The sequence below is a fragment of the Crocodylus siamensis genome, chromosome 3, assembly GCF_052110815.1.
Source record: "Crocodylus siamensis isolate JL-2025a chromosome 3, ASM5211081v1, whole genome shotgun sequence".
Taxonomy (NCBI): domain Eukaryota; kingdom Metazoa; phylum Chordata; order Crocodylia; family Crocodylidae; genus Crocodylus; species Crocodylus siamensis.
The window spans coordinates 33074694-33101479 of record NC_143397.1 but is presented as its reverse complement, the minus strand read 5'-3'; the positions used below and the strand labels follow the sequence as shown (position 1 = coordinate 33101479).

Below are 26786 nucleotides of genomic sequence, written 5' to 3'. Positions count from 1 at the left end.
TAGATCCTGCATAAATATTCTTATTTACATAAAATTATTCAACTAAGCGAGTGCACAGTAAGTAAAAAAAGGGAAAAAGAGAGAAGATTCATATTTTTAAACTCTGTAAGTCAATATTATCAGTAACAGTGAAGAGTAATTACCATATTTGCTTGAATATAAGATGACCCTGACAGTAGTATCTTAGGGTAATTAACTGTTTCATAGATGGTAGGGTCGGAATGGACCTGAGCAGATCATCAAGTCCGACCCCCTTGCCATGGCAGGAAAATGTGCTGGGGTCAAACAACCCCAGCAAGGTGTACATCTAGCCTCCTCTTAAAGACCCCCAGGGTAGGAGCTAGCACCACTTTGCTTGGAAGTTGGTTCCAGATCCTAGCCCCCCGACAGTGAAGTAGCGCCTCCTGATGTCTAGTCTGAATCTACCCTCTGCCAGCTTGTGACCGTTATTTCTAGTCACTCCTGGTAGTGCTTGGAGGAACAGGGACTCCCCCAAAGCCTGCTGGTCCCCTCTGACTAGTTTGTAACAAGTCATTAGATCCCCCCTTTCCCCCCCAGCCTTCTCTTGTGGAAGCTGAACAGGTTCAGGTCCCTTAACTTCTCCTCGTAGGGCCTGCCCTGCTGCCCCCTGATCATGCAGGTGGCCCTCCTCTGGACCCTCTCCATGTTGTCCATATTCCTCTTGAAGTGCGGTGCCCAGAACTAGACGCAGTACTCCAGCTGCGGCCTGACCAGTGTCACATAGAGGGGGAGGATCACCTCCTTGGACCTACTCTTGGACCCCGGCCTGTAGGTATGCTGCTGGTTCTTCCTCAAACACCCATGTGGACGGTGACTGCCAGGCACAAATTGTGCCTGGTCAGCCCAGCTACCCCAGGGGCCAGACCCCTGGCTCCTGCCAGCCCCTCCATTCAGAGCCCAGGGCTAGCCCCTTTTGGCCCCTGGCAGCCTGGGGCTATTCCACCTCAGCTCTAATTGCTGTGGATTGTTGGTGTACACGTAGATGCTGCGCCTGGGAGCAGTTAACTCTAACACGAACTGACTTAGAGTTTACTGAGTTGCCTTAACAGCACATGTAGATGCATCCATTGTATGTATGATATTAGTCCAAAGCCAAAAGGCTCATGATTTACTATATAGTTCATTGGGCTGAGCCCCAACGTAAACAGAATTTCAAGCCATGGTGACCCCACAGCTCAGGATATGTGTGTACTCCAGATACTCCCCAGAAAAGATGTATGCTAATTAGCCCTCAACTCATGACTGGAACTGGGTATTCTTGTTAAGTCCTGGGATGCTCCAGATTTATAAGCAGATGAGGCGCCGGGCAACCTGGTTTGTTTTCACCTCACACTAATCATATGGGACAGGCAGAAAGGGAATGACATAAGGATTCTGGGTAAACTGTTTAGGACCCCATTTGGTGATGTTTTCCAGGCATTCAAGGCCAGTGAAGAAACAGGAATCATTGCAAATGGTAAAGAAAGGCACAGTTTGGATGTAGGAGTGAACAGGAAGTTGAAATGTGTACAATGTAGTAGCTCACCATGACTGAAACAAGAGATGGTACTAAGGGGGACTATGCTTAACGAACAGTACTCTATATCTTATTCAAATAGGCTGTGCTAATCTAGTTTTGTGGTTGGCTCCCATCAGCACGTTTGCCCAATATGGGCCATATGGTTTTATAGTCATGTTTACTATTGATTGCATTTACATAACTTCATACTGGTTTCCATTACTGAAAACATGCTGTTCTTAGCAGCAGTTTAATGATAGCCAACGTATTTAATGAGGGTTCCTTGTATGTAAATATAAAAAAAAGAAAGGGGCTTTCCCCATGCCAATGGGGGAAAACCTTGTCCTGTCTTTGAGTAAATACAGTACTAACCTAAAAGTTCACTTCAATCTCCATATTTTCTTGCATCGAGGGCTCCCTGGAATAAAATATGCGCCTTGTTTTTGAAAGGGAGAATGAAGCGGGGTGGAGGGGAGATCTTTACTGAAAATACTGGTAAGTAGCAATAAGCAACTGAGTAGCAGCAGCTAGGGAGCCTGGAGTGCTCACTGTGCTGTTGCCTGTGGAGCATGAGGCATTACTTTCACTTCCTCCTGGCAGAGGCTTATGATACAGAAATTACTACTGCCATATTTCCTTGTTTATAACACACAAGCCACTTGCAGACTTTTTAGACAAAGGATGTTAGATGCAAGAAAACCATATCTTCATAATTCCCAGAAAGCCTCATCTTAAAGTAAACCAAGGCCTAGCTTTGTTAGCATATGTATTTATTTCTTAAATCTCACACAACATAAATAGACAAAGTTAGCCATGTTAGTCTGAAGTTAAGGAGAAGACAGGAAAATGTGGCACCTTATAGATTAACTCATTTAGAGAGGCATGAGCTTTTGTAAGCTGCAGCCTACTTCATCAGATACTATAGCTCACAAGACCCCATGCCTCTGAATGAGTTAGTCTATAATAGGAATGCTCAACCTTTTTCCCTGGTGGGCCAGATGGGCAGTACCTGGTCAAATTATGGGTTTCATGGTGGTTACAATCCAGTGTTCAGCCACGATTTCGGGGGGGAGGAGGAGGCAGGCTAGCTTGAGCCCAGGGAGGGAGGTTCCCGCTGGGGGAGTTGGTGGGGGATGTGACCTGGCCCTTGGGATGGGGGAAGGGAGAAGGGGTCGTGGCCTGGTCCCAACTTGGCGCCATGGGGGAAAAGAGGGCCTGGGGGGGAGGGGGTTGGCTCAGCTTCACAAGGGAAGGGGTGTGTGGCCTGACTCCCACCAGGCATGTGGTGTTCAGGGATCGGGACTTTGGCAGGGTGGGGGATGGTGTCTGTATTAAAGGTCCCTGTTCCTGTGCTTCCAAATTTCTGGAGCAGTGGGGAGCCCCATGGGCCAGATGAGATGGCTCCATGGGCCGCATTTGGTCCATGGGCCGGAGGCTGAGCACCCCGGTCTATAAAGCATAACACTTCAATATAAAGAAAGTAATTCTTATGGCTTAAAGAGAACCCAAATATACTGTATAAAACATTTTAAAATAGAGCAGAGAACAGCTAATAGACATAATTCCTAAAGCAAATGTTTTCGATCCGAGCCTTCAAGAGGCCGAGAAGCGATTACTACATATTTCAGTAGGCCAGAATGTGACCATCTTTAACTACATTTTAGGAGTTAATAAGAAAATCCAATGCAATGAAAGCTGTTCCCCAATATAAGGCTAGATGTAATGTTTCTACGTAATAATGTGCATGAATTTTGAATGTTACTAGTAAATGACAAATAGTGTACACAATTTCCATACACAGCAGGTAGTGAACCAAGAAAAGAACTGACATAGCTAGCCTCATTAAAGGGGTACACAATGGAGAACTAATATGCAGTGTCAGTGTACTGCAATTCAATGTATCAGGGATGTTGCGGGCGATTAACAATTTAAATGTTCACTGTATTTAGTTAATTAGTGCAGTGGGCTTTTAAGCTTTCAACAAGTTTTAGAAGATTCCCTTCTAAATATCACATTAGCTATTTCCCTGTAGGAACAAAGGAGAAAAAAAAGAATGCTTCTTTCTATTGTTGAGCCATCACTGATAAAAAAGCAAGGGCTGAGTACCATCAGCAATAATTTGCCTTTTTATATTTTTATTAATAGACAAATCAAATGGAAAATTTCTGTAATTTCCTTCCTCAAAATCTTTGCATTTGTATATTCTGTTGATGCCTAATATATACATTATGCCTAATTTACTTTACTTCTGTGCCAATAGCTTCATAGTTTGTGCTTTTCAGAATTTATCCTTAAAGCTACTGGTAGGCCAGAAATATTGCTTTTATGACAATTTATGTTGCAGAGGTTAGAGATATTAAAACACAAACTAGCATATGACATCTTTGCCTATTCTGTTAACCCCCCAAAAATAAATTCAAAATAGAAGAAAATTTGTCCTAACTATATATTCTATAAACTATGGATCAATCAATACAAGTATGAGCGAAACAGATAATCCTGGCAGAAGTGTAGTTTGCTGTTATAACAACCCAATTCTCAGCCCCAGATAAATGGATCCGAAAGGGCATTTAAGTTAAATAAACACTGTTGCCTTAATAAATGATAAGTAATTATGAATGTTTACAAGTTGTATGCTTACACCCCTGGAAACATGGAAGACTAATACAAGGTATCATCTTGGAACCAAGTTTTTTTTTAATCTTTTTGTCTCACGCCTGAAACATGGAAGATGCTGAATTTTAGCCAACTGTTGGATTTTAAACTTCACTACAGAACAACAAGGAAGCTTTTTTAGCTCCCTGCCTGCCATCTGACATGTCTAGGGAAGGAATTCTACCTGATGAACACATGAAAGAGCTACTCAGCACAGCTCACAAAGATACTCTCATGGACCCAGAGGGACAGCCTTCCATCTCCAGCTCCCTCTGTGAAAAAATGAAGTTTATTTCCTATCTATGGGGACATCTTACCATCTTGTACCACCTACACTTTTCCCAGAGCCTGACGAAAGGACTTTGATCCCGAAAGCTTGCAGAAAAGGACAATTTTCTTGCGATTTTCCAGTTGGTCAAATAAAAAGTATCATTTTGGAACCACGAATTTTAGTTCTTTGCATGTCTTACAAGGTGTATGCAACATGAAATCTAAGATTTCCTACAACTAAAAGTTTCCATATGTAGGTACCAATACATACAGCAAAGCATTTTGCTAGTGCATAAAACTGTTACACTCCAGTGTCACTGTTCTTTTGTATATGTATTTACACATAAAGCTTCAACTGTTTGTAAATGAAGAAATATTTACTTAATAAATTCATAGATTTACAGATGTTACGATCGGAAGGGACCTCAGTAGGTCATCGAGTCTGACCCCCTGCCCTGGGCAGGAAAGAGCGCTGGGATCAGACAATCCCAGCTAGGTGCTTGTCCAGTCTCCTCTTGAAGACCCCCAAGGTATGGGAGCGCATTACCTCCCTTGGAAGCCCATTCCAGATTCTGGTAACCCTTACTGTGAAGAAGTTTTTTCTAATGTCCAACCTAAATCTCCTCTGTCAATTTGTGGCCATTGTTCTTAGTTACTCCAGGGGGTGCACTAGTAAATAGAGCATCTCCTATTCCCTGCTGCCCTCCCCTGATGAATTTATAGGCAACCACAAGATCGCTTCAGCCTTCACAAGGGAAGGCTGAGAGGTGATCTAGGTCCCTCAGTCTCTCCTCGTAGGGCCTCACCTGCAGGCTCTGACCATACAAGTGGCCTCCTCTGAACCCTCTCAATATTCTCCGCATCCCTCTTGAAGTGTGGTGCCCAAAACTGGATGCAGTACTCCAACTGCAGCCTGACCAATGCCACACAGAGGGGGAGAATCACCTCCTTCTACCTGTTCATCATGCATCTCCTTGTTGCCTTGTTGACCACTTTGTCACATTGATGACATGTTCATCTTGGAGTCAACTATGAGAAGGTCATCCCCTAGCCTGTAAGTGTGTCGGTGGTTCTTTTTGCCCAGGTGCAGCACTTTGTGCTTGTCTTTGTTGAACTGCAGCCTATTTCGTTCTGCCAATTTTTCCAACCTGTCCAGATCCACCTGGATCCATTCCTGACCCTCTAGTGTGTTAACTTTGCCCCATAACTTGGCATCATCTGCGAACATGGACAGAGTGCTCTCTACGCCCATGTCCCAGTCACTGATGAAGACATTGAATAGCACTGGTCCAAGGACCGAGCTTTGTGGGACTCCATTGCCCACATCTTTCCAGGGCAGTATCAATCCATCCACCACCACACTCTGGGCGCAACCTCCAAGCCAATTTGCCACCCAACCTGACCATGTAATCATCTACATCACAGCCTGTTAGTTTATCTACAAGAACAAAATGAGATATTGTATTGAAGGCCTTCTTAAAGTCTAGGTTGAAGCCTTCTTAAAGTTTAGGTTATATCTACCTCAACTCCTACATCTAAGCATTTTGGGACCTGATCATAGAAACAAGGTTAGTCAGGCAGGAGCTATCTGCAGTGAATCTGTGCTGATTTCCTTTCAGCACTGTTTTCCCTGCTAGGCTCCCACAAATGTGATCCTTAATGATTTTTCCAGAGTTTTCCTAAGGATAGAGGTGAGACTGACTGGCCTTTAGTTTCCTGGTTACTCCCTCCTCCCCTTCTTAAAAATGGGGGCTACATTGGCCCTTTTCAAGTCCTTTGGGGCCTGACCAGAGCTCCATGAATGCTCGAACAGCTGTGCCAGCGGCTCTGCTATGACACTGGCCAATTCCTTCAGCACCCTTAGATGAAGTTCATCTGGGCCTGCTGATTTGAACACATCCAGCCCCTCCAAGTGCCCCTTCACTAAGTCTGCACGAACAGTTGGCGGGTTGGTGTCCCACCTGTGTCTATCTACTTCAAATATGTAGTACACTTTACAGTACTTTACATGATTTTTAGATGAAGCTTTTTTAATTTGCACAGAATTATAAACCCCTTTAATAGAGGAACATAGCATTTAACCAGAGATGCAGGTGCAAACCTCCAGTGCTTTATTTTTCCATGGGAAAATCTCCATTTCTAACAATTCATTGTTTCATAAAATTCATTAGTAAAAATTAATGGATGTCAACACAGTATTAGGCAAGTTTGGCAGTTTCAAAGTTGTAATTAATGTTTTTCAAGTGATTATCCTTAGGAAGTGTGAGAGAGAGTATATACTTGTATATGTTTTACTGATTTGTAAACAGGAGGGAAAATGCACTCACATAATAATCCAAACCAATAATCAAGTTATGAATTCACTTAAATTGGCTGTGCAGGTCAAATCTAAACCAAAGCTAAACTTCTTATTTCATTTCAGACTGCAAGTGAAAGCAAAACCAAAACTAAAACTGTGATTATTTTTTATTTCACTTTCAGTTCAGCAAACACACAGAGCAGTATTTCATTTCTTTTCTTAAGTTGAGGAAGTTGGAAGTGTTTGTATAAAATCTGTTAGTTTTTTAGTGCTTTTGGTTTCAAGTAGTCGTAAAAATGCCTAATCTGAGAAAAACTAGCGTAAGGCATCTTTATAGTGAAATTCAAGCCACTGATGGGAGGAAGAAAGTTGGTAGATGTAAAAACTGTGGGCAGGAGTATGATAACAAGCTAACAAAAATGAAGAAATATTTAACAACATGTAGAAACTGTCCTGAAAGAGTATAAGCCATACACAGAAAGCTAATACAACAAAACGGTAGAACAACATCTGAGAAAAGTCTACTTCAGGAATCCTACGCAAGTAAACAAATTAATGTGTTAAACAAGACACAGTATAGACTAGCATAAATGGAGCTATATATGCTATTTTAAAAGTTAATGCAACTCTATTATTTATTTATTTAATTTAAAATATTTGTATCCCGCTTTCTGCTTTCACTAAGCACCCAAAGTGGATTAGGCTTAACAATATCTATCTATATCTATTTATATCTAGATAGATAGATAAATTACATAATAGATAAACAGTTAACCATTTCAACCCAGCAGAGCGAGCTTAGTACTCTGGCCAATGGCAGAGGTCAGACTATACTTCCCTTTGGCTCTGCAATCCCAGGGCACCTATGCAGCAAGTTGAGCAGCAAAGTGTTTTTTCTGGCAGGAAGCAAGCTCCCTGCCTGTTTCTCCTTCTTCTGATGGATGAGGCTAGACTAAAATAGGATAAAATAAAACTTTTTTTCCCTTTTGATACAGGAACTTGGTAGCTCAAGTGAAATAACAGATTTGCAAAAAATGGAAAATGAAAATGTTGAAAATGAAAATGGAGAAGAAAAGCTGCCAGGTCTGGGGAAAGAAGAATCAGGAGCCTGGTTTTTAAGATCACTGCCACCAGATATGTGATCTACCATGAGTAGCTGTTCAAGACAGTCAAGCTTTTTATCAAGCTTTGTGTAAAAAATGTCAAAAGAAGATCAAGAAAAGCAGATGAGACATTAGCTCAAGCTATATTTGCAAGTGGTACACCTCTTTCCATAACTGAAAAATCAATACTGGAAGGGCCACTACAAATGAATTCTCCCATCATAAAAGTTACCATCACAGTATTGCTTATCACATTCTCTCTTAGTTAGAAAGTATGACAGAATTCAAACAATAGTTATTCAAAGGATTGGTCAAGCAGAATCACTGACTCTGATGTCAGATGGCTGGACTGATATACAAGGAAATCCTTTACTGAACATTACGTTAGCAACACCTGAACCAATATTCCTGAAAGCAACTGCTACCAAATCTTCTTGTCATACAGGTGAATACACAACCAAATTACTGAGTGAAGAGATTGAAAGTGCAGGTCCCTCCACAGTAGTGTTTCCCCACCGGTGTGCCATGGCACTTCCAGGTGTGCCACAGCATTGTGGGCTGTAACCATACCCTCACGGCTGCTGCGGGCAGCCAGACAGATGGGGGGGCGGTGTGTGTGGCTTCAGCTAGTGATTCAAATGCCATGCAACCCGCTTCATAGATTTCATAGATATTAGGGCTGGAAGGGACCTCAGAAGATCATCAAGTCCAGCCCCTTGCCCCAGGGGCAGGAAGTCAGCTGGGGTCAGAGGATCCCAGCAAGAAAAACATCCACGTTTCTCTTGTAGGTGTTCAAAGTAGGTGCGTGAACCAGCTCTGGCAGCAGGCCATCCCAGACCTTGAGGTCTTGGACAGTAAAGAAGTTCTTCCTTATGTCTAGCCTGAAACGGTCTTGCAGGAGTTTATAACCGTTTGACTTTATAATCCCTTGGGGCGCTCTGGTGAACAAATGTTTCTCCAGATCCTGGTGAACGCTCCTTATGAATTTATAGGTGGCCATCAGGTCACCCCTGAGCCCGTGCTTTTCCAGGCTGAAAAGTCCCAGTGCTCGCAGCCTGTCGTCATAATGTCTGTTTTTCTGACCTCTGATCATGCACATGGCTCTCCTCTGGACTCTCTCAAGCTTCTCCACATCCTTTTTGAATTGTGGAGCCCAAAACTGGACGCAGTACTCCAGCTGCGACCTCACCAAGGCCGAGTACAATGGGAGAATGAAGTCCTGAGATTTGCTTGAAAAGCCTCTATGGATGCAAGCCAGCATTTTGCTTGCTTTACTGGCTTCAGCATCACAGTGAAGGCTCATGTTCATCTTGTGGTCAATCCTGCCCCCCAAGTCTCTCATCCGTAGAGTTAGTCAGTGTAGCACTGCCGAGCCTATAAGGATGCTGCAGGTTTTTCCTCCCAAGGTGGAGAACCTTGCATTTTTCAGTGTTAAACACCATCAGGTTCTCGTCTACCCATTTCGTGAGCCTGTCAAGGTCAGCCTGGATTACCCCCTGTCCCCAGGTGTGGATGCTTTACCCCAAAGTTTGGTATCATCAGCAAACTTGGCCACTCTGCTTCTGACTCCAATGTCCACATCATTAATGGAGAGGTTGAACAAAATAGGTCCAAGGTTAGAGCCTTGAGGGACCCCACTAGTCACAGGGCACCATGACAATTGACTTCCATCAACCACCACCTTCTGGGTCTAACCACGGAGCCAATTCCTCAGCCAGCGGATTGTGGTGAGGCCGAGGCCGCAGTTAGCCAGTTTTGCCAGGAGGTGATCACGGGATACCAGATTGAAGGCTTTTTTAAAGTCAAGATATATGACATCAATCTCTTCTCCCTTGTCTAGGTGATAGGTCGCCTGGTCGTAAAAGGAAATGAGATTGGTCAGACATGACCTACCCACAACAAACCCATGCTGGCTGTCCCTCAGGGTGTTGCCATCAGCCAGTCCGTTAAGAATGGCCTCCTTGATGATTTTTTCTAAGACCTTCCCCAAGACAGATGTCAGGCTGATGGACCTGTAGTTTACCAGATCCACTTTCCTCCCTTTCTTGAAGATCGGCACCACATTGGCCTTCTTCCAATCATTGGGCACTTCACCAGAGCACCAGGAGTTCTCAAAGAGCCATGCCACAGCCTGAGCTATGATGCTAGCCAGCTCCTTGAGTACTCTAGGGTGTAAATTGTCAGGGCGGGCTGACTCGAAGGTGTCCAGCCTTTTAAGCTGTTCCTTCACAAGGTCAGCATTGATGGAGGGCAAGGAACCACCCTCACTTAGGCATCCCTGTCCCGTAATGGGCAGGGGCGTCCCATGGACTTGTGAAAGACTGACACAAAGTAACCATTTAGCAAGTTGGCTTTTTCCTGGGCATTGGTCGTCAGTTCTCCCTTTTGGTTTAGTAGGGGTCCAATGTTGCCCTTGCCTTTCCTCCTGCTCCCCACATATCTACAAAAGGACTTTTTGTTGTCCTTGATACTTGTAGCTTCCCACTGCTCACTACCCCTCCTTCCCTGGTCTCTGGCATTCAACCGCTCACCACCTGATCCTCCCCATTCCTCTCCCCTCTGCAGCGTTTGGCCGCTCTCCACCTCCCCCTCCCCCCTGTGGTCTGCAGCATTTTGGTTGCTCACTCGCTTACCACACCCCTCCTGGCTGGTGTGCCATGGGGAGAAAGAGGTTGGGAAATGCTGCTCCAGGGTACAAGCCCTTGTAACTGATAATGCGAGGAACATGAAAGCTGCATGGGAAATATTAAAGGCAAAGTATCTTCATTTAATAGTATCTGGCTGTCTTGCTCATGGGTTGAATTTTCTGGCAAAGGACATAGTAAGTGTGAATACAATGAAGACAATATTGGCAAACTGCAAAGCGATTGTGAAGGTATTCAACAATCATCATATTGCTAATCAGACTTTGAAGAAATTACAGAAAGAGAAGCAGAGGAAGGAAAATACACTTTTATTGCTAGGAGAAACTAGATGGAGCTCAGCTACAAATTGTTTACATAGTTTGCTGCGCACAAAGAACTGTTTGCAGTGTGCTTCAATAGATGACAGTATCCCAGATTATTCTTGCGAACACTAGGAAACAGATTTTCAACAACAATGCATTCTGGGGTTGAGTTCAAGGAACATTCAATTTGCTACTACCAGTTTTAGTGGCTCTCAAGAAACTTGAAGGAGATACACCAAGCCTTTCAAATATTCCAGAGATATTCAGACAATTGAATGAAAACCTAATTGAGCTTTTTCCTTCTTCACCTCTATCCAAAAAAATAGTAGTAGTAAAACAAATGTTTACTAAGAGATCTGAGTTTTGCCCTCATCCAGCTTATCTGGCAGCAAACCTTTTGGATCTGATCCTCATCACAGAGGACAACATTCATCAGAAGATGAACTATCTACTGCTCTCGATACAATTATGGAAGTAGCTAAGAACGTTCCCACCATCAACAAAATAGCTGTTATGACAGATATTGTCGAGTAACACGCAAAAGAAAACCTTTGGAGCAAAGATCATTAGGTGGGCAGCGAACAATAATGTCTCCTCTCACATGGTGGAAGGGATAGTGTAACCCCCGATTGTTGCCCAGGATTACTCTAAGGATTCTAAGCATTCTACCAACAATTCTATCTCTCAAAATCTCTTACTTCTGGAGAATCAGTCAGAAGCACAATTAGTGAAGTTGCAGTGTGATAAGCTGTCCTTGCCTATAGACTCATTGGGAAAACTATCCTTCAGTGAAAGAGAATGTGGCTCAAGTAGTTGTGAATCAGATTTGCCTCAATCTGATTTTGAAATGGAACAAATAAGTCGTGCAAGTGATTCTACATATAGTAACAGTGAAACTGGAGGTGCCACAATGACCTCACCAGAAGAGTTAAACTCTGCTGAAGTAGATGAATGGACAACCATGGCATATCATGAATAGTTCTTTGGGTGTGCTAAAAGTACTGTCTCAACAGTTTTCAGTGCCTTCACTCTGTTTCTTAAAGTTAAATGAACAATGTAAGGGGAGTACATGCTATTGTGCATTGTTTTTACATTTTTACAAGTATTCCAATAAAAATAATTTTGTTTATAAAAAAATAATAATGTCATAGAGAGGCAGTGTCCTGCTTGCACACCCAAGTGTAGTAGAATGCATCAAGAATCAGGCATATAACCCTTATGAAATTTCCCTTACTAGGATTTTCCTGTATAGGAAAAGCTTTGGACAAGATTTGTCATTTTACCAATATAACTCATTTTTGGCATATATGCTAGATGGAAATACCTAACACTGAAAAGAAACAGGGGCTCTATGAAAACTGTTTACTTACTACTCATTACCAAAGAGGACTCCTGCCATTTAAGAATATCTGGTTGTGTCATCTCCCTTCATTTCAGTGCAACAGTAAGAACATATACAGGGGCTACAGAAATTCTGAAACGGAATTAGATAAGCATATTGTTCTTTTGGGATGTGAATTTACTTCTCAAAAATCCAAAACTGCTGAAAAATACAAAACAAATCTCAGAAATAAAAACTTTGACTCTATTCATTCTCGTTAACAAATGTAAGACTAAGATACAATGGCTAACTTTTTTATGCAAAACAATATATTTAAAAACTACTGCTACACAGAGCTACAGAATTACAATGACTATTTGCATGCTTAATAACTCTTGGGATACAAGATATGCACTAAATGTGACAACACATTCTTTCTGAAAGCTATACTAAACTACCACTGTAACTATTTTTTTCCCCAAGATTAGTATTCTTTGATGAAAAAATAAAATACTATGAAACAAAACAAAACAAAACCCTCCTGTCTACCCTTCAAAGAGACATATGCTTTGACCCAGTGCTCTAGACTAAAGCCTTGAAATTTTTGCACAAGAATGCTGCATGAAGGAAATCCAGACAAAACAGACACTTGAAATGTAAAAAGGTTGTATAACCCCTATCACAGACACTCCTCTTCCAATAACCCAGCAGAGATATCATTACCATGCACCAAAAGAAAAGGATCTCACAGAAAAAAACCCAATTCCTCTACCCTACCCACGCCCCTAAAATAAATAAATAAATGCTGAACTGCTTATTTCAAATCCTACTGGCCATAGGCTATTTTAAACATTTTGCAAATTATAAATATCACCTGTGCAAGTTTTCATTTGCATTATACTTTTATAACACTGTTTACAACTTTTTTGAAAAATAAGAGAAAATTGGTTTTAAGTTATAAATAAGGATCATTTTAGTGATTTATTTGGACTACCAGAATTATAGAAAGCTTTTCCTTTCTGCTGGAAAATAAACTTGTTGCCTGCAGACATTCTACACAAAGCTCTGTATCACTATCCAAGCAGCTAATCTTGATAACACCACCACTGCTTACTCAAATAGTAATTACTTAAGAAAAGCAAGTTGCAGCAAGCACTAGCAAAGCTGAATTGCTAGTAATTCTTATTCAAGAATGATTTAATTACTAAGCATCACAATGCTTTAAGTTAGCTTTATTAAAAAACAAAACAAACAGAAAACAAACACAGGATAATCTGTAAATATACATATTTATGTTACATTTAGGATGACAGCAGCCACAACTAAATTGAATAAAGGATATGCATACTTCATTTTAAATTGCTGTTTAGCTACGTATTTGCCCTGGTGAATGATTATGCCTTCTTTTCATAGAAGTTAAAGGTTTTCTCCACAGAAAAAATACATACAACTGTCAAAAACAGGCTGTTCTAAAATATTAAAACTGTCAGCCTTGAACTGGGCAAACAACTGCACTCGTGTTAACAGCTTATGCTTAGCAGCAAGAAAATGTACATCAGTGTAAGTACCAGGGACTGTATTCATTTTTAATAACTTCAGGTTAAGTGTTCAAGACCATATCCACTATAATTTGCACCTATATCTAAGGCACAGGCAGGTTTGTTTTTCTTTAAATTTATAAATGGCTTGTTTTGTTCCCTATTTTCATTTCTAATGGACCAAAATATCTAATTTTGAAAGTTAGGAAGGGGAAAAAAAAAAAGGAAAGGACATGGATAGCTTGGAAGAACAATACTGTATTTCAAGAAGGCAACTAACAGGCCAGGAAGAATGAGGAAGCACTTGTCTTGATTTTGGCTTGGCCATTGAACCATGAGGAGAGGTATTTTAAAGGGACTGGAGAGGATTTAGACTACAACTGTAGGAGATCAGGTCCATGCAGCGGTACAGTGGTATCAAAGACAAATGGTATCAAAAAATTTTATTTTTAAACTGGGAGATATCAAAACATCAAATGTGTGTGAAGGAGACTAAGAAATGGGAAAGGAGATTAAGACGTGGGAATGGATACATTAAAAGACTTAAGTAGGGAAGTAGCCAAAGAACCTGCTGAAACCATGACAGGACAAAAAGGGAGAGTTCTAGGAGGGGTAGGGAAGAGGAATGGTAAGCTAATATTTTGAAGAAGTGCAGGGGTTGAACATTGCCAAGATCTTGTCTGTAGAGAGAAGTGGAGGCTGGAAGAGGGAAAGATTTGAGGAGCAAATCAAACATGGTGAAAATTAACCCCTTGGTTCCTGGCTGCATCCACATCTGCCCCTATAAAAGCAGCTTCTCTCAGGGGTGGGGGGGTGTGCTCAAAAGGGGACTGGGGCTACTGGGCTGTACCCCACCCCCCCATCTACCCTACAGGCTGCAAAGGACTCCAGTGTGGGCTATATGCAACCTCTTTGCAGGCTGTAGGTTGACAAACCCTATGCTATGCCACTACTCAAATAAGAAATGAGTCCTATGCCACACAAATATTTTTAGCTGGAGGGTGCAAGAACAATAAGCCAGATGCTTAATGCCTTCTGCTTACTGAAGTCCCCATCACACTTCCCAATCATTCTGATGGAGTTTCAAGTGCTAGTTCTCTCTGCTAACAAGGGTTCACCTTTAAGGAAAACTGGCCCAGAAGTAAGCCACAAGTCTGATTCCTCCAATCTGCCAACTGCTACCAAGGGCAACTCAACCAATGGTTACCAGCCCCTCCTGCCCATCTTGTTACTGATTCTGTGATTAGTGGAAATATCTTTCTCATTCCCCCCTCTCTACTCAATCCCCCCAGCCCCATCTATCCGGCTTGTCCTCTTTCTTTTCACTGCTGCTCATGATGCTGCATTTAAATTCGAGAAACCTGGAAATTAAAAAACCCCTCTCATTATTTCCCAAAATGCAAAACTAGTAAAAAACAGTACTTGATATGAAGACTCATCAACATGTGATTATGCTCACTTGCCCAAAAATAGCACCAGTTGCATAAAGAGCACCCCATATCTAAAATAAAAATCACACACCCAGATATTAACAAACAGCAAATAAAAATTAAATATGAATATTCAAATTGAAATCTGAATTGCATTTAGCATTTTTTCTACTTCATCTTTACATACCATGATTGCATTAGACAGATACAGACTTATTTTAAAAGATAATCAACATATTTAGGATCATATCCTGAGAGCACCAAAATCCTTTTAGATTAGCAATTCAATTGGATCTACCTGACTCTCAAATAAGCTGGACAAGTACAATAACTAAACCAACTGACATAAATGAAGAGAAGATTAAATTGTTTTAATATACTCTGTAATGTCTGTATTAAGTTAGCTTTAAATAGGTACCCAAGAGAACCACACAGAAACAAAACGGGGAGGGGCAGGGGAACAAATAAACACTGAAGTACAGAATGACAACTATATATGTGCAACCGCTATACTGTGCTAGCTAGTCTAATATATATATACATATATATATATACACACACACACATATATATACACATATATATATATATACACACACACATACACACACACACTGACTAGCCTAACAGTAGCATGTTTAGAGAATTTCTAGCTAAATAGATCTGCTGTAGTTTCAAGAAAATTAAAGCCTATATTTAATAAAACTGCAATTTGCCAAGTGTCTCTTTCAATTTGATTCACTAAAATGGTCTTATATACACCCTCCAGATGTAATGTCACATTAACTTGCCCACGTAGCACAAAATTATTTTGCACTGTTTTCTGAAGTTACCCTATCTACTTTCTATATATTTTGTCCTCTCTGAAAATAATCTGAGATTTGAAACATACTAAAACTTGACTGTAATGTCCTTTACAGTATTCTGGCTCATGTGAGTCCAGTATATGAAAAAAAATTAAAATAAAAAACACAACAAAAAAACCCCAAACTATCCTTTGCAGGACATCTTCTACTTTTGCTTTCTGCATTGTTGCAGAACAAGGAGCTGTTCTGCAATATGGTCTCTTCTGTCAATGGTCTTTTTCCATTGTAGGTGGGATGCTGTATAGTGACACTGGAAAAGTCCTCATCCTTGTTGCACTGCCACTGTCACATAACTTCCATCACTTTGCTATTACCCCAAAAACCTCACCCTCAATCTGCCCTTCATCCTCTAGGATGTACAAAAAGGACAGGGCAGCACAGTGTCCAGCAAACAATGAGACTGCCTCTGTGGTGAGCAAGCTGGTGTGTGGGTGAAGATTATTGCACAGAAGTAGCAAACTGGACATGTATCTGTTGGGATGGGCTTTTTGCATTTAGTGTTTCAGGTTCTTCAAGGACTTGCAGTAAACCACCAAGTTTACAGTGTGCTCGTTAGGCAGGAAGTCAACAAGAACACCATGCTCCACGTCTATGGCTTAGGAGATAAAAATTAGGAAGCATTTTGTCACTGACCTTCATATTTTGGACTCTAGCAGCACTGCAATTGTTTTTGTGGGCAAGTTTCACTGCTGCTATATTCTGCAGGTCATTCTGCTCAGTCATATACTGTGTATCCGTGAGACACCTGTAGACCTTTCCAACTGGACCTGAAACATTCCTGGACTCTCCTTAAGTGATTAGTCTTTGTAAAGCTTCCTGTATTTCTAATTCTGGTTTTGAGTCTTAGATACTGTTAGCATGAATTTTCTGCTTTTAAAAAGTTGTAATATAAACAGTCCCATGGCTTTCAAAGTTTAAAGTTTGCAATATTGATGTTGTGATCTTACCCACTGAAAAAAGAGCCTACACAGTGGTTCACATTTTCGCATTAGCTGGTACAGCACCTCTCTAGAAGTGGACAGCTACTTCCAGAAAACCAAACTGTGTTGGAAGCAGCAAGACCATGATAGTTGGGAAACTGCTAGAAACAGACATGTTAAAAATGCTTACACTAGCTTACACTAGCCAAAACAGATGTTGAAGACACACTGTGTTTTTAAAAAGTTCAAAAGAATCACTGTAATTTAGAAGAGTAGAATTCTCTATTTCAGGCAAAGCTAAACTTTTTTTTTCTTTTAAATGATGGTGGAAACTAATTTTAATCCATTGATATTAACAGTCAAATCATTTGAACAATTACTTGATGGAGATCCCTTGCCAAGAGCCTTTGCCAGCAACAGCTCCAACAGTGGGCTGGGTCTTGGAAAAAAACCCAGGTTTGCACTGCCATTTATCCAGCCCTTTGAAACTGAACTTCAGTGACAATCAGAGACCAACTTTGACTGGCAATTCAAGACATGATGCAAGGCCCACATTTTTGTTTATGTTTGTCTTGATTTGCCCATGTTATAATATTTTTAATCTTGGTTTCAGTTGTTTCTGAGAGTTTATTAAAATTTAGCCTATGTAGGTAGTAAAAAAAATAGTAGTCAAGGTAGGCGATTTATTTAATTTATGCATTTTAATTACCCCCTTTTTTCCTGTTGTAATGAAAAGACTTATTTACACTGTACATATGCTCTTTGTGGTATGTCTGATAAGAGACTATTTTCTGTTTACCAGGGGCACCATATACTCAGTGGAGAGGAGTTTAATGAAAAAGCTTATTAATGCTGTGATGCTTGTTCCCCTCTGTTTCCATCAGCCGTATTTATCAGTAACATTGTACTGGATTATAAAAGCCTTCAAATACTTTTACATTGTGATCAAGTTCTGAATAATGTACACACAAATGTAAACTAGAAATAGAACTACTAGACAGTCCCAACATATACCCATTATTAAAATATCTGGTCACTCAGCCACTGTCTAGCATCAATGTGATAGGGAGTTAAAAATCTCTGAATCAGTTGTGAAAAAATGAGAATACCTGCATAGAGCTAATTCCATTCCCAGCCACTTTCTTCTTACAGTTTATCACTACTGTGCCTTACTGACATTACAGACAGATTAAGAATACCTAGTAGAATTTTACACTTTAATAAACCCATGCTCAAGTTAGCAAAAAGAGTACAATTTAGCTTTTACAGTCTGATTTAATAGTCTCTCTAGTAATGAGCTGCCAACACCTGGATCTAAAACACAAACTTCTGTAGTAAAAATAAATCAATTTTTTAAGTATAATTTTACTATAAAATATGCATTGAAACAAGGTGGTTTCATTACCTGTAACACTGAGGCTTTGTTTTTCAAAAATAGGCATTCTGAAAAAGTTATTTTATTTCATTTTCACTTGATGCATTTTTTTTAATTACCAAAATGCAATCATTTACATTTTCTATAGGACAGAAGCATAAAGAACTTACTTTCACTCTACAGAGACTGATGTCTACAGCAGACGTTCTTGAAGCATTTCTTTATCAATCAGGTTTGTAAACCCCTCCCCATTTCCGTTTCAGTATACATCTTTTTTTGAATTTGTTCTACATTCAGCCTATTACATAGAAATATAGTTATCAAACAGCTTAAAAAATTACAGTAATTTATTCAACCCTATTCATTTTTTTCTTTTTTTAAAATGTGGAATTTATAATGTTAGTGTCGGTCTCAAGCTCTGTATGTGCATAGAAGAGTACCAGGAAAAAACCAGAAGCCATGCACAATATCACAAATAAACCACACCATTCACATTGAGCTAACCACAGCACTGGGAAGACCCAGACAAGTCAAACAGTTTAACCTCCATCTAACCTGCCTGGTCACTATTTGAAAAGGAGTACCAAACAAATATTGCATTAAACAGACAAATCAAAGACTGCATATATTAAATCTTAAAATAGGTAAGTACACAATAGTAAAAAATTCACAGGAAGTACATCACCTTTCTGTAGCCAGGATAAATGCATTATGAAGTATCACTGTATTTAGGATTCATTTAAATTGATAAGTTATTTTCTACATTTGTTTTCAGAATATGGTCATTCTCAAATTTGCAAGTCTATCACAAGCTTAAATTTGAAAACTCAACCCTATACAAAAATAAAGAGTACAGTTTTAAGATCTAGGAACAATTCTATAATGATTTTGTCATATACAAATTATAAGATGCAGCAGAAAAATCTAGAATTTTTGGTCAGCACTTAATGAATTTTATCCATATACTGAATATTGATCCATAAGTGTCAGCACATGAAGTGGTCCAAGTACCAGACAGACTAAACAAAAGTTCAAAATATATCAAAATCTTACTTCCATGTGTGTTTATGGGAGGAGGGGGAGGCAGGGATTGTTTTGTTTTGGAAATGAGATTCAGATACAGTGACCAAAGTACTGAACTTAAGTGAAGAGTCCGAAAAATTGTGGAAAATAAAAAATAAAAATATTTATTTTCTATTATGTAAGCTAGGGAAAACATTTTAAAAAGCTATTAAACTACTTGCATTCATGTTTTAAAACATGGTTCAAAATTCAGCTGTCTCAACACTTCAGTTACCATTATAAAATTGAATTTACAAGTAAAAATTCCAAGTTTTTCCTTTTATTCCCAAGAAGCTGAGATATACTGTTTCCCAGAAGGTATCTACAACATGAACTATCTGGTATTTATGATGGGTATTTCTTTAAAGCAATACAAGAGCCAATGAAAAACATGCTTCTGCTATGACACATTCCCACCAGAAGTTTTGGAACTTTTACAAAAATTATGCTATTGTATAATTTAAGCATACGTATCAAGTTGCATCTAAAGTAACGGACCACACATTGCAGAATTTATATGAGAAGGCTGCCAAATTTCTAATCTGCTACTGATTAGCAGAAGAATGCTATGCATTTGTTCCTAGTTGTAATCTAACCCTCATGAATATTCACAAGCTGGGTGTATGTACATAGTAACAACAACTTTGCATAGTTCTTTACACTTTATTTCTTTAACAACCTTAGGATGCAATACAGCTCATTTCAGGAAGTCTTGACAACTTTTGTGTAATTTTACTAAATAGGAAGATATCTAGAAACCAAGACCAGGACATTTGTTACAAAACTAGTTCATGCTGATTCTTGACCACAGTATAATCAGAAGTAAAATAATTTCATTATTTCAGATTGTTTAATATTTGTAATTACAGATTTATTTCACGTACAGACTTAGTGTGGCTTACCAATGTTCCCATTTTAAAATGTATGAAGGATTTTTGCTTTGTAGTTTACATTTATATGGCTTTCCAAAAAGAGCATGGAATACCACACTGAATGCCTATTGTGCAGAAATAACCCTGCAGGCAGTATCATGGCACTATGCAGTAGAAAACCTTACCAATTTTTCATCAACTGTGATGAGTTGCGTGTCTTGAGCTTGGTCCTGTGCCAGCCACCATGTGGAAGTGCTCAGTGACCTGCAGTGCAAAACTTGAAGTTAAAAAATGATTCATGCAATGAGAAAATAGAGGCAGACAAATCTTACATAAACAAGTTACTTTAACAATATCCGTCTTGTAAAAAAATGGAAGAGGGAGAGATGAGGGCACAAAAATCCTTTTTCTCCCCAATTAGTTCTGTCTGCTGAGTTTTTGGCAGACTCCCACTTAGCAGTTCACAACAGGCTGCACTTTATGTCAGCCTACAGGCTTCTCTGTCACAGAGAGACTGCCAGTGGCAAGGACTGTACTGCTCTATATGAATGTACAGTAGCTGGTTTGTCACGAACAGACAAAAAAATACAAGGCTGCTGCAAGTATTCTAGAACTCTGATCCCTAAATGATAGCATCAGAGGAAAAAAATCTTAACTCTGTTCCTAATGGTGTAACTATGCAGCTATAGTTCTAAAGTTCAATGACAAGATAACAAATTCACTTAACTGATAATCCAGATGCAAAGATCTCATCTTTGTGAATAGCTATGCACCATGGGTATTTTGATTTATTTCCCCCTTGACAGCTGATTAGAGACTTTCAAGAAAACTGGTTAACCTTTTAGCAGTTAGTAAACCTAATAATGTTAAATATGGGCAGAAGAATAAGCCCAATCCTGCTTTAATGTTAGTTCAGTAAAATTGGAAACTATGACAGCAGTTGGTCCTTTGGCCAAATAGCACAACAGCATGTGAAACCAGCCAAAGTTTCAACAGTCCTTCAGAGGGTTTACATAATTTGGAAACCTAGGGACTTCAAAATGCAAATTAACTTATGAAATTTTTGTTTATGAGGTATCATGGCAGTCTTGCTGGCAAATTATTAGCATCTCTTTCAACACAATTTGCATACAATGCCATTTTTTTTAACCAATCATGCAGTACATTCTAAAGAAGAGACTTTTCAGGAGCAGGACGACACTATGGTCCAGTAAAAATGGAAATAAAATTTAATCCAAAAATAGCCCCTATGTACACTTTTAGTTGGCAACAATCTGAAATGTAGTTCAACATTCAAGAGTTTTTAATTTAAAAAGGTAAACTTGAAATTGCATGTCTTGAATACCATTGCACAGTGATCTAAAAGGTCTACAGGGCTTGATAAGGCACAGTGTCAAGCTGTAGCTTTATTAATTTAACATGAAAGATTTGGGTTATGCACTCACCACTTGGTGTCAAATACAACACAGGAGAGAGGTATATATTTATCTGATTTCCAGTTTACTTATTTTTTTTTTAATAATTGTAATTATCTTTATTTATTTTAAAAGTCTTAATTTATTTGATTTCTAACCCTCATCTCACCCCCAAAAAGTCTAGAACAGCTTACAATAAAAACAAATGATAGAAACAGAATAAAATATTAAAAGTAACATAATCAATAACTCAGAAAACAATACCCCAGAACTTAATCCCGCCTCCTAAAAACCTGCCCAAATAAGGAGGCTGTATAATACTTCTGGAAGATGTCCATGGTTGGGGTCTGATGGGCCTCAAGGGAGAGGGAATTTCAAAGCTGAAGGCTTACTTTTGATGATAACCTCCCACCCCAATTTAGTATTTTCACCAAACAAACTTGCACAGATGGAACTTGCAGAAAGTTGTTCTCAGCTGACTTTGGAATCATGATGGAACATAAGGAAAGAGCTGTTCATTAGGTATGTAAGAGTTAGGCCATAGTAACTCTGAATTGCTCCTCCTTAGGCTAACCTTAAGATTTTGCACCTCTTGCTCAGAAATGAGAGAAATTGCTCTCAAGTCAGCTCAACTCTGCCTCAGTGAATGGCACAGAAGAAAACTTGAGGAGGGAAGCAGGCCCTTCATGTACTACTGCATACCTCTTCATTCCATGACTGTTGGAGGTAACCTGAAGGACAGAAGTCCCACATCAATTCTGCCACATTTTGCAACATTAACTAAATACGTTTTCTATTTTAGAGAAAATAGTTTAATTGACATGTCTGAGGAGGGAAAAGGTTAGGGGAAGGGAAATTCAAGATGTTAAGTTACTTTAGTTTCAACTAAAATTCAGTTCTAATTTGTTTGTGTATTTCCACAGGTCTCTGTTACCTAATGAATAACAATGCAGTTTACTTTTAACTAGCCAGTTTGCTGCCAATTAAAAAAATAATTTGTTCATTTTTACTTTTTCATAAAATAGGGCCCCGAGTACAAACTCTCTCAAATCATCTCACTTCATTGCATGAGATCATCTATTTCTGCCTGAACTGACAAGAGACTTTCTGTGGGAGATCCGGAAAGACTGAGACCGATATTTCTAGGGGATATCAGCATATATACAGATTATGATAAATCTTCTGTGTTAGCTCAAAATCTCTTAGCTATTGTGACAATTACATATGTGTCCCAGAGAGCATCTTGCTCAACACTAGCACAGCTGCCTATGTTCTGGATCTCGTTTTTGGACTGACGCAAGAGGTGGAAGGATGAAGGGATATGCCTTCGTGGATTGGCCAATGTCCATTTCTGTTCTGCCGAGTAAAGTATGCCCATCTGATAATATTTTTAAACAGTGTTTACTTGGAAACATAACTAAGCTGTATACTCTTTGGGGCCTGGACTGTATTTTATTAAATATATGTACAGGGTCTTGCCCAATAGGGCCTGGGGTCTACAAACAGGGCCCCTAGCTGCTAACGCACTACAAAATATAACATATATAATCTATACATTTCGGGAACCTCTGAGGCATTTGACAAAACAGCAAAATACAACAGCTTAATGGAACTTTATTTCAGGCTTTGTTGCTCCCAAATACCTTCCCTGACTTACAAGCCATTGTTTTCAGCTGAACTGGAGACAAGGAAATAACAAGGAAACATGACTGGAATACTGGTGGCTGAAGTCTAGTTCCAATTTGGAACATTATTCAGGTAACACCATCGCTATGCAGGAGACAAGAGTATTTTCACCTCTACCATAGTATCTGAAAGATCCCCACACTGAGCTGACGGGGGCGGGAACAATCAGTATGTTCACAGGCGCTTACAATTGGGAAATTAAGGTATTTTAAAGACACGATCAACCAAATCAGACTAAAGCATTCATCTCTCTAGTAGTGGTAGGCCTAGAAGAGGTCACTGCAGAGTCTATTCAGCATGATTTCAGCTGGTACTGTTCACTGAAACTCTTGGTATGCATGTGTGAACTGAGATACTCAAGTGACTTCCGCTTCTTTATCGGGAGAAGGGAAATTAAAAAAAAAAAAAAGGAACAATTTTTGTCACTGCAGAGCAGCTTCTCTTAAAAGGTTATCAGCTCCTTGCTCAATAAACTATTTTGATGTTGACAACAGTCGAATTTTTGTTTGGACTTCAAATTTCAATATTGTGGATATTACATAACTTGGAATTTAGCCTAGCATAGTAGAGAAAAAGCTATGGATTTATTGGTAGTGATGATCAGACACCCATAAAATCTTTAAATCTATTATTGTTTTTTATATCATTGAGCATGAAGTGTTGATGATGTACCTGTGGAGATCTATGATATGGACTAGTTACTGAACTTGCTCCATTTTTTTCTTTCTGAGAGGAGAGAAGTGTTTTAAGCTATTGCTCTTCTGTTCAAATATTTGCACCTATGGGCTCAGAAAGCAGCAGGAATTGGTGGACAATTCTGAAGCTTAATTTTGCTGCACACAAAGTACTTTTGAGGAACAAAGTGAAAATAATTTTGCAATGAAGCACTGAATTTCCAGCTGGATTAGATTCACATAAGGGAGAAAAAGAGGTAAACAATAAACCATGTCAGCTAGTAAACGATTCCTGATACAGACCAGTCTAAACACCCTCAATCCTATTCTAAGTGGTGAAAACATCACAAACCCCCTTTTTTCTTGTTTTCATTAAATGCTAAGAAGAATAATACCCTCTGTTTAGATTTGCATATAAGAAGTTGTAGAGTCACTTAAAACTCATGAACTAAGTAAGCGTTATTCAACTTTGATTTTTCACCAGGACAGACTTTAAAAATAGCAATCTGGAAATTAAGAGAACAAGTACTGGAATACACACTGAATATGCTCAAATTTCTTCTAAAAGGCTAAGTATCTACCATTATATTACATCCTACGAATGTTCTGTACTCATTTATTTGCCCCTTCATAGGAATAAGAAATGTAGTATCGAATAATATTTGATTATTTGTTGCTAGATTGTGTGGAGATACTCCTCTCTGTTCTTGAGTGTTTCAAAAAGTAATAATAATAATAATAATAATAATAATAACTCCAAAAATAATTCACTGGATTTTTCTTCTTTTTCTGGAAAATCAGCATTTTATATTGTGCAGGGAAAAAAATGCTTAAAAAAATAATAATGAAACAAACTGATCAGGCTTCTGGGGAAGTGCTGGCTTCTGGTTCCTGGCTTCCAGGGCTGTTTATGTTTAACCAGTTTATGTGTTTTTTTCTCCAATGAGTATGTAATACTAGAAACAAACAATGAAAACAGGGACCAGGACTCAGGCCTCCAAAACTCCTGGGTGAGTGCCCTTCCTCAATAAACTGGACTAATGCTCCTTCTTGTTTATACTCTCTATCCCTATAATCATTCATTTCTTTCTACGCAACAGCCCAGGTTCAGCAGGATGGGAGAAGATTGCCCCCTGGTCAAGCTTAGCCTTTAGGCTGGTAGGTTGGGCACTCTCCAATAATGTTGGCTTGAAATAGAAGAGCTTAAAACCTAGATATCACATCCTGGACAAATGCTCTGTTAGACTATTAGGTTGTATTACAAAGGTAAATCTTTTACTCTAGCCACATTTTTCCAATTCAAGTGGCTGTGCCTGTTTCCCAAGTAAACAAGTAATAGAAATGAACTGAGCATGGAAGGTGTGGGGGGAGAATGCATCAGCGTGGGACCAACTTGGGCACAGTTGTGGAGAGGGACTTTAGCCCACCCCCCCAGATTCCACGGCACACCTTGACATGTCCGACGTGCTGCGGCACACTGGTTGGGAAGCACTGTGTTAAAGCATTATCTGCTCTTTAAAGATGGACTGAGTCATTTAGAGGACTGTCGCACAGACTTTGTGAATCAACAGCTTCTAGCAGCAGACAGGTGCCAAGGCACTCAACCTAGCCAAGATGGGAACATACAATAACCAAAAACTACTGGCTCCTAAGTTTTTTGAAGGAAGGGATCAGCCAAATTTTCATAGAAGCTGCACTGAAGTTTCTTTGAGAATGTTACTATAGATTTCCAACCCATATCCCATTCTATCAACATCTGTCTTGACCTCTTGGTGGCTACTGAATGACAAACGTTCCCCGCAACTATGCACAGCACCTCTTGCCGATTTTCATGGTTCCATCATTACGTAACTCTTGTTCTTTCTTCTCCAACTGATCTTTTGGTCTCTAGGCAAGATCATTTGCTTACCTCCTTTCTGGACTTCACTGACAGGCCCCAGGCTCTGTTTTTTCCCCCACCATGATTACACAGACCTCTGTTTTTATCCATCTGTTGCCTCTAGAGTCCGACCTCTCAAGGGCAGGAAGCATCCTTTGTTACATTTGTTAGAGTCTAACCAAGCCCATATCCAAGATTGTGGCCACTAGACTAAAAGAAAACATGATTGGCAACTGGCTAAATAATTGCAAAATGCAGAATTGGTGTTAAAAAAAATTATAGACAGCAGCTAGATACACCAAGATTGCAATAGCCCACAGGTACTCATCCTTTTCCATAATGAAGCCTAGATAGTCTCACGCCTTATTATTAGCTTTTTCTCCCATTTTTGCACTAGTGCAAACACTGTGCAAATTCTTAGCAACATAGTATGTGGAACCCAATGAAAAATAAACAAACAAACAAACCAAAAACAGTTTTTCAACAACAGAAGACCCATAAGTAAATAACAGACTTGTGCATGGACAGACCTCTGCTATTTCTAAGCACAAGGCAAGCACAGTAGTATCTTAGAGACTAGGCTGTTATCTACAAATACTTATGGAGTACTGCTTTGTTTTTGGGACCCCCACTACAGAAAGGAGTTGAGCAAATTGAAGAGAGTCCAGCGGAGGGCAACAAAAATGGTGAGGGGTCTGGGGGACATAACTTATGAGGAAAGACTAAGGGAACTGAGCTTATTTAGTCTATGGAAGAGGAGACAGAGATGAAAAAACACGGAACAACAGGCTCAAGTTGCAGCAAGGGAAGTTTAGGTTGAATATTAGGAAGAATTCTCTCTCTAGGAGGGTAGTAAAACACTGGAAAATGTTAACCAGACAGGCTGTGGAATCTCTGTCCTTGGAGGTTTTTAAGACCTGACTAGACAAAGCTTTGGCTGGGATCATCTAATTGG

The 26786-nt window shown here is 39.6% G+C and overlaps 1 protein-coding gene across 1 annotated transcript in view; it reads right to left on the bottom strand.

Moving 5' to 3' along the window:
- The window catches only part of NDUFS4 (NADH:ubiquinone oxidoreductase subunit S4), a 73631-nt gene that overhangs the window by 29755 nt on the left and 17090 nt on the right, over window positions 1-26786 (bottom strand). Inside the window, exon 2 of the mRNA XM_090038065.1 lies at window positions 20363-20441. Coding sequence (XP_089894191.1) covers window positions 20363-20441 — 79 coding nt within the window. The remainder of the gene's footprint in view (window positions 1-20362; window positions 20442-26786) is intronic.